The sequence below is a fragment of the Acomys russatus genome, chromosome 8 (genome assembly GCF_903995435.1).
Source record: "Acomys russatus chromosome 8, mAcoRus1.1, whole genome shotgun sequence".
Classification (NCBI taxonomy): domain Eukaryota; kingdom Metazoa; phylum Chordata; class Mammalia; order Rodentia; family Muridae; genus Acomys; species Acomys russatus.
In genome coordinates, this window is record NC_067144.1 from 2,755,531 (window position 1) to 2,764,118 (window position 8,588).

General features: G+C 51.4%; 1 protein-coding gene across 4 annotated transcripts; it reads right to left on the reverse strand.

Moving 5' to 3' along the window:
• Nucleotides 1-101: 101 nt before the first annotated feature.
• Nucleotides 102-3,157, reverse strand: Thap7 (THAP domain containing 7). Of its 4 annotated transcripts, XM_051150620.1 has the most exons (5): nucleotides 3,034-3,150; nucleotides 2,786-2,865; nucleotides 2,235-2,390; nucleotides 946-1,086; nucleotides 102-745 (listed from the first exon to the last, which is right to left on the reverse strand). In XM_051150620.1, the coding sequence occupies exons 2-5, from the start codon at nucleotides 2,863-2,865 to the stop codon at nucleotides 193-195; spliced, it is 930 nt and encodes a 309-aa protein (XP_051006577.1). In that variant the 5' UTR covers nucleotides 3,034-3,150; the 3' UTR covers nucleotides 102-192. The 4 variants fall into 4 exon arrangements, with proteins under 4 accessions (XP_051006577.1, XP_051006581.1, XP_051006578.1 ...); XM_051150624.1 differs by lacking the exon at nucleotides 946-1,086 and having other exon boundaries at nucleotides 3,034-3,157; XM_051150621.1 differs by lacking the exon at nucleotides 3,034-3,150 and having other exon boundaries at nucleotides 2,685-2,824.
• Between the last annotated feature and the right edge of the window lie 5,431 nt (nucleotides 3,158-8,588).

The following is an 8,588-nucleotide window of genomic DNA, read 5'->3' on the forward strand; positions in this document are numbered from 1 at the left end:
CTGAGCCCTCTGGGACTATGGCCACTGTCCAGGGAGGAGCTGGAACCCCCGCTCCCCACCCCAGCTGAGCCAGACAGCAGAATCTCTTTGTAGCATCATCCACTTTATTGTGGTATCTAGCCAGCCTGGTGGACGCAGCTCCAATCAAGTCCCTCTGAGGAAGAGAGGCCACAGCCCTGGTGTGTCCCTCCCTCATGCCATGCTGCTGCTCAGCTGCATAGCAAAGTCCTGTACATGGTCCTTCAGCGTCTGCCGGGCATCTGCCTGTGCTCGCTTCTCCCGTGCCCGTTCCTGCTGCAGTTTGGTCAGTCGCAATCTAAGCCGTTGCTCCCGCCGCTTGCAGGCCTGCAGCTGGCGCTGGGCCTTGTCCAGAGCGTCCAGAGCCGCCTCAGCTCTCCTCTTCCAGAGCAAGGCGCTCCCCACTTGGTAGCTGTGCTCACTCTGGATGTAGGCTCCAGCTGGTGGGGGCAGCCGGAGCATGTAGGCAGATGGCGAGACGGGCCTTGGCTGAAGAGGGGAGGGGTGCCGCTCTGGTGAAGGCTGGGCGCTACAGCCTGCCTCATCTGCTTGAGCACCTAGAGGGCCCAGAAGGTCTGAGAAAGGGCTGGTAAGGCCAGGGTCCAGCCTCACAGCTGGAGATGCAGGCAGAGTGGCAGGTGCGGAGGCCTCTTCCACAGGAAAGCAGAGGATATCGGCAGGAGGAGGTGGAGAAAATGGAGTCGCAGGTCCTTGATTTTCAGAGCAGCTGGAGGGGAGACAGAAAGAAACTGACTAGCTGACCAAGGGCATGCCACGCTCCTCTCAAAAGCCCACTTAGTTTCCCTAACACCCAAGCGCCTTCACTGGATCTAGGCAGCAAGAAGCCTGTTCAGTGAAGATGCTGGCATTCCCAGTCCCTCAGCCCTGGGACGGGGGTGGGATGTAGCCCCATCCTGCAGCACATACCGCTTCCTGCATCGCCGGAGCCGGCTGACATCAGGCAGGCCAGGTGGAAAACCATGCCCCTTGGTCTTGGGTGTTCGACGCAACTTGGAGAAAGACTCGAATATGGTGGGGACTGCCCCTTCCTTCAGCCTGTGATACCCACTGTGGGGAAAAACAGCCCAGATGAGCTGAAGAAAAAAATGCTGCCACTTCCCCTGGAATCCCAACATGGGCGCCTCAGCTCTAGGGCTGACAGGCTCCAAGGCACACTGCCAGGCATAAATCTGAAGAATGCCAAGGTTGGTAAAAAGTAAACAAATCTTCCCTGTGAATGAGCGAGTTGAGTGGGAAAACTCCACCAGCAGGGATAGGTGGGCCACTCAAAAGAATCCTCATCTGTACACCTGCTGGACTGGGTGCCAAACGTGCCATAGAAAAACTTTTTTTGTTGTTGAGCCCAGGGGCTAATCTCAGGTGTCTTCCTTAGTCATTCTCTACGTTTGTTTTTAATGATTTTTTTCCTTAAAAACTTCTATACAAAAACAACAACAAAACCAAAACTTTTATACCTGTAAGTATGACTGTTCACCTAGTACACCCACAGAGGTCAGAATTAGTTTACTGACTGTTGTAAGCCACTCTGTGGATGGTGTGAAATGAACCCAGGTCGGCTTGAAGAACAGCCAGTGCCCATACCCTCTGAGCCAGCCCTATCTACTTTCCGTATATGGATGTTTTGCCTCCATTTATGTATGTGGGCCATCTGTGTGTCCGCGCCCTCCGAGGTAGGAAGGTGAGGAATCTCCTGGAGCTGGGAATCAAATCCATCTTCTTTAAGAGTAACAAGTGCCCTAAGCTGTTAAGCCATCTCTCCACCCCATCCACCTTAGTGTTTATTTTTTTAAAGACAATTTCTCTTAAACAACTTATCAACACTAGCTTGTCAGTAACCCCAAGGACCCGTTTGTCTTCTCCAGGCCTGGGTATAAAAGAACAGGCCATCACATGTGGCTTTTTTATTTGCATACTTGAATCTCAACTCGGGTCCTTCCTCATGTTTGCATACCAAGTCTTTACCTAAGGGTGCTACCTCCCCAGCCCAGACAGGCTGTTTCTCTCTGATGTCACTGGTACGGTGATCCTGTACAGAACTGAAGGAGGCAACAACATCCTTGACACTAGGTCTAGTCTGTGAGCATGCCGGTCCGAAGTTCATGGGCTTCCCCAGGGCCAAGAGCTGCCCCACTTGACCCACTGCTCTGATGCCTCCCTCACAACCTGCCCTGGTGTTGGCTGGCAGAAAGACCCACCTGATTCCCACCAGCTCAAAGCAGTTTTCCTCGAAGTGTTTGGAGCAGAAGTAGATGTACTCAGAGGCCGGGTCCCACAGGCCCTGGCCGCTGGGGTCCAGCCGCTGACAGTTGGCCAGCCACAAGCCGCGCCTGGGGTTGTCTTTCTTGGGAAGTCTGCAGAGCCACAAAACCGTGAGCACCAGACCGTTTGCAGCCCTGCGATCAGGATGCCCAAGCTCCCCAGGCAGAAGGGCCGACTCCCCGAGACCCTTTCGGATTACGTTACCACCCGCTAGGGAAAAAGAAAAAACTGAGGACAAGAGAAGGAACCGGGCCTGCTTAGCATCTTCTACCAGGAGAGAGTCAGAGCTGCCAATCCAAGCCAGGTAAGCGTCCAGTCTTTCTGGCTGGGCTCGAGACTACTCGACCGCCCCTCCCACCCTCCCGCTCACATGGTTCGAGCCTCACTTCGACCTCAGGAAGGCGCCGTCTCCTGCGCGGCCTAAGGTACGGCAACACCAGCGCCTGCGCATGTGAGCCCTCGCGTGCCACTACGCACGCGCGCTGACCTGTGGAAGGAGATGCCGCGGTTGCGAGTCTCGCGCGTATCCCGTGTGCAGCAGCCGGCGGCGGAGCAGTGTCGCGGCATCTGGGGAAGGGGCGGGATCTGGGTCGCGGGCGGCAGGCGGGGGAGGACAGTCTTCACGCCCAGCTGCCACTCCCTCCAGAGGGCCTGGGCCTGTGGGCTCTCCCTCGGCCCGACCCCGTCCCAGCCCAGTCCTAACTCGTTCTATAGACTCCCGTCAGCGGTACTCACGGTCTTGCCATTGCTGCGCCGCCAAAGTCTCGCGATGGGTGGGTCAATGCGGAAGTGGGTAGCATAGAGACTCCGTAGCCGGTGGCCACTGCTCCCCGCCCCCAGGGGCGGGACCGGAAGAGATCCTGGCGGGGCGGGCCGCCGGATGTTGGTCGCTAGCAACTTGAGATTCCTGGAGCTGTGGAGCTGTCGTTTGTTTTGCTTGTGTATCCAAGGTAACTGCTGAGCGCCAGCTGTTTGGACGAAGCTGCCCGGGTGTAGTCTCTGGTGCTCCCTGAACATCGTAAGCTGACACTGGTTGAAAAAGATCCATCACCAAGAAAAACCTGGGCTCTTGCTTGAAGGAACCCCCGACAAAGGGCTGGCGGGGTGGCCCAGCACTTGCTACTAACCCGGAGGATCTGAGTTTGATCCCCGGGACCCACGTGGAGGAAGGAGAGAACCAACGCCCAATAGTTGTCCTCTGACCCCCACATCTGGCACATATGCGTGCATACATATGCACAAAATAAAATGTAAAGACAAAAAAATTAGGGTAATGGAATTAACTGCGTAAGTAGAGGGGCTGCAAACAAAGCAAAGGCCCTTAGCTTTCCCATCGCCAAGATGGTGAATGTCAGGGTCTGAGCCTACTGGGATTTTGCCACTGTCCCTGGAGAAACCTGGCTTTCCCAACTGGGCCAGACAGCAGGATCTCTTTCTAGCATGTATGCAATTGTGACAGCAGGCAGTTCTGGCGGGTCCATTTAAGATCAAGTTCTTTAAATCAAGACCAGTGCTCTAAATTTACTCCCATACCAGCAAGGAGGTAGAGGTCACCCGAGTGCAGTCTGGGGACATACGATGAGTAGGCCGTGGAGGAGAGCTAATGAGGAAATGCATGTCAGAAACTGGGTTCCTACAGCCCTTGGGTGGAGCCACAGCTGCCCTCTGCTCCTGGGCCTCTCACCAGACCGGGTAGAAAGCCACTTAGGTGCACCTCATGTGTGGACAATAACTCGTGGTGCCCCAATTCCCTTATGCAGTCAGAAGCTTTTAACAGCACACAGACATGCCCATTAGTATCTTTTGAAAAACATGTGAGGCCCTTCCAAGGAAGGCATGTATCTAGACAGGGAATTTTTTTTTAAGGTACAGCACACAGTAAAAGTAATCTTAGTACAGAAAATAGTAAGTAAAAGCACCTAGTCATGTTAATAGAGGGAGGAAATAGAGGGATGGCTGCCAGCCACATAGCCTCTGACTCTGGGAAATTCATGCTTCGCAAGCGTTCTCCGATGCTGCAGGTCCTCCCAGGCCTCAGAGAACACCCATAGCTTTCCTCACATACCAGCGCATGAAGGCCTCTCTAGCATAAATGAGATTGAGCTTGTGATGTGAGCCCGGCTCTACGTAGGGGCAATGGTGTTGTTCAACATGCGCATGGCCTGCTGTGCCTTAAGTCTTCCCCAGGAACCAGGGAGGGCGGTGTTAATGCCCCCACCAGAGAGAGGAAACACGGTGACGTCTATGTTGGCCTTAGATGTGACAGTTGATTCAAAGCTGGGAACTGTGGACCCACTTTGAGCCATAAAAACTAGTACTATATTTTTGGAAATAACTCACATTTAATATTCTTTTGTGTGTGTGTGTGTGTGTGTGATATGGAGAGATTTATTTGAGGGAGAGGAATTAGGACCTGAGTGGGTCATGAGCATAGAGAAGCAGAGGCAGAGAGAGAGAGAGAGAGGAGAAAGGGGGCACACTTAGGGGAAGTGCAAGAGAGAAGTACGAGAGTAAGAGACAAAGTGGCAGGTTGCCCATTTTATAGTCTGGCACACACCTGGCAGCAGGTGATGATGTCAGAGGTTGCTAAGCAACCTATAAGCAGGCCACTTACTATCCCATCCATTCCTTCTGACTCCTCCTGCCTGTACTTGCACTTAGTATCCAATGGTTGCTTTGGTATTGCTTGTTCTTATTTTTATTTTTATTTTTTTACTTTTATTGAATGTCTATGATTTACACGTCATGCACCAAAATCCCTGTCCTCCCCCCAGTAAAATAAAACAAAATATAAACAAAAAATTTTGTCACAGAAGCTGTAGTGTATCACGCAGTATACCTTTTTGTCTGCATATGTTTACTTTCAAATGTTCATTGCTATGAGTCATGGGTCTGGTTTGAGGCCTACACTGTCGTTACTGGATCCTCACTGGGACTGCTGTCAGATATCCCATTGTTGCCATGTGTCAAGGAGTTTCTTAATTTTTGAATCTGCAGGTCCGGCCCCTTCATGTGTTCCAACAGGTCATACATAGGGTAGATTTTGGGGTGAGGTCCACTCAGAGTCCTGGATCAGGGCCCTCTCCCTGGTCCTCAGGGTAAGGCCTGCTCTCCTGCTCCCATGTCATCATGGCAGGGCCAGCTCTCCCACTCCCATGTCTTTGGGGCAGGGACAGCGCTCCTGCTCCTGCATCCTCAGGGTAGGACCCGCTCTCTTGTTCCCGTGTCATCATGGCAGGGACAGCTCTCCTGCTCCCGCATCCTTAGGGCAGGACCCACTTTCCTGTTCCCATGTCATCAGGGCAGGGCTGGACCTCCCGTTCCTGTGTCCTCAGGGCCAGCTCTCCTGCTTCCGGTCTATTTGCCAGATTGTTGCTGGCCGTCAAGGCCTGGATGTCCTCCTACTCCTGTGGGTACTGGATCTTGTGGGCCATCAAGCAGGTGGCAAGTGGAGGCTCCCCAAAGTCTTCGTTGAGTTGCTCGCAGAAACCATTGATGTTGGCCCAGCTCAAGCTTCTTGTCCCGGGGAACTTGTGGCTCTGTTGATTTGCACCTCCTGAGTCTCTGGTTCCGTCACACGCTCTACCAACCATGGACCTCTGCCTCAGTGCTGCCCCTAGTATCTACCTCTGCATGACCCAGCTCTGGGCACTGAGCATGGCCCTGGCCTGTGAGAGGAGGTCCGTGAGGCCTGTTGTGTAGGCTGGACTCGAACAGCACCCCCCCCACCTCCAGTGCCATCTTCTTGGCCCGCACTGGGCCGGGCCACAACCTGACAAGCAGTAGCCAAGGGTGACCTTGAACTCCTCATTTTCCTACCTCTAGCCCCCTAGCCCTGAGATGACAGATGTGGGCCACCGTGTGGAGCTAAAAATCCAAGTATTTCTAAACACGGAAACTAGTGCTTCTCCAAGTCCACAGTGAAACTGACCAAAACAGCACAAGGAGAGATGGCTCAGTGGTTAAGAGCACTAAAGTGGTGGCGGCACACACCTTCAATCCCAGCACTGGGCAGGCAGAGGCGCCCACATGGGGGCACCTCACAACCAACTCCAGTTCCAGGAGAATCAACACGCTCTTCTCATCTCTTCTGAACTCCAAGGACACCAAGCATACACGTGATACACATGGTGCACAGACATACATGTATGCAAAATACACATATACATAAACACATCTTCAAAAGAAGAGTGTAAACGGGTCTGCTCAAACTATTGCACTAACCAAGGACAATACAATAGTAAACATCAAACCCCTACTCTGATCTAGCCAATGGACAGGACATTCTCACAGTTATGTATAGTGCGGGGACTGACTTTGTCATGAACTCTGGTGCCACATATTTGACCACTTCCCCTTAGTGGGGAGGCCTGGTGGCACTCAGAGAAAGAATAAGCAGGCTACCAAGATGAGACTTGATAGCCTATGACCATATAGTGGGGGAGGAGGTCCCCCTCAGTCATAGACCTAGGGGAGAGGAATAGGGTGAAAGCAGGAAGGAGAGAGGGAGGAATGGGAGGATACAAGTGATGGGATAACAATTGAGTTGTAATCTGAATAAATTAATAAAATTAAAATAAAAATTTCAAAAAGAGTGTAAACAAAAAACTTGGAGCAAAGAGATTAGCAGGGTCCATTTGGTACTGAAGGACATTTCTGTGCGGACAGAATAAGCTGCAACGCATACTTCCTGATAAGTGAGATCTTTGCCCGCTCACAGGACCACACACTCAGCTGAGAGAGAACCCGAGCCAGGTGCCAAGATCTAGTGTTTTCCACAGCACTTGCCAACAGAGGCTGCCTTGAATGTCTCATTGACTGAGAAAATTCATCCTCTCAAATCCACAGGCTTGGTAATGGTAGAACAGTAAGTCTCAAAGGCAAGACATAAATGCTGGATTCTGTGTGCACTACAACACCCGATTCCCTCTTTAGGTCTGTCATTTTCATACATAGAGACTTACTATATCCATGATGGTGAAATCTAGTTTTATATCTTTCTGTTAGTTAAGCTGTCAACTTAAAAATATTTCTTTTGCCAGGAGGTAGTGGTATATGCCTTTAATCCCAGCAATTGAGAGACAGAGGCAGGTGGATCAGTGAGTTTGAGGCCAACCTGGTCTACAGAGTGAGTTCCAGGACAGCCAGGGACACCTTGTCTGGGAGTGGGGAGGTCTTTAGAGAGCATCTGTGCTATGGTATCTTTTTTATTTTTTTCATTTCATGGCCATTGGTGTGTGCCTGTGTTGCATATATGTCTGGGTAAGGATGTCAGGTCTTGGAGTTACAGAGAGTTGTGAGCTGCCTCTGGCTCATGCTTGTGGATGAGAGGACCAGTGCTTAGCTACGGCTCCAGCACGTACCCATGCCTGCTGCCACGCTCTCCACCACGATGGTAACGGACTCCAACCCTCTGAAACTGTGAGCCCCAATAATTTTTTCTTTTCTTTTTTTTTTTTTTTTTTTTTTTGGTTTCTCAAGACAGGGTTTCTCTTGTAGTCCTGGCTGTGCTGGACTCGCTTTGTAGACCAGGCAGGCCTAGAATTCACAGAGATCCTCCTACCTCTGCCTCCCAAGTGCTGGGATTAAAGGCGTGTGCTGCCACGCCCAGCTTATAAACTTTTTTTTTCCCTATAAGTTGCCTTGTTCATGATGTCTTATCACATCAATAGAGAGTAATTAAGATACTATGTGGTGGGGATGGAGAGATGGCTCAGTGGTTAAGAGCACTGTCTGCTCTTTCAAAGGACCCAGGCTCAATTCCCAGCCATCACATGGCAGCTCACAACTGTCTGTAATCCTAGATCCAATGGCTCTGACACGCTCACGCTAAAATAAAATTAAAAAAAAAAAAAAAAAAAAAGATACCGTGTGGTACCTAATCCACGCATACAGTTTGGTTTGTTTTTTGAGAAACGTCTTGCTATGTAGCCTAGGCTGGCCTCAAACACACCTGTACCAGTTGCCCAAATCCTGGGATTGCAAGCACAAGCCACCTCATCTGGGGTACAAAGCAAGTTGTGGCTTGTGAGTGTAAAGTCACAGTGTAAAAGCTAGAGGGGCCTGGTGCCTCCCTTGCACTGAAGGGGTAAGCTCCTCGGCATACACAGGTCATTCCACAGGAACGCAGTTCTTGCTCACTCCTACACCAGAGGAAGCACCTAGACTCCCTGATACACTGGGCAAAGACAGAAGATGTAACTCATTTAAGACATGCTTGGCTAATAAGCATAGAGCCTTGGATTCAATCCCCAGCAGCACACTACTGGGTGTGGCATCACAGGCCTCTA

Excerpts from the sequence above, each read along its gene's own strand:
- Thap7 (XM_051150620.1), bottom strand. The coding sequence starts at position 2,865 with ATGCCGCGACACTGCTCCGCCGCCGGCTGCTGCACACGGGATACGCGC. Across the intron at positions 2,391-2,785 it reads CGCGGCATCTCCTTCCACAG|ACTTCCCAAGAAAGACAACC; the intron begins GTCAGCGCGCGT and ends GTGGCTCTGCAG. Across the intron at positions 1,087-2,234 it reads TTTGAGCTGGTGGGAATCAG|TGGGTATCACAGGCTGAAGG; the intron begins GTGGGTCTTTCT and ends TTTTCCCCACAG.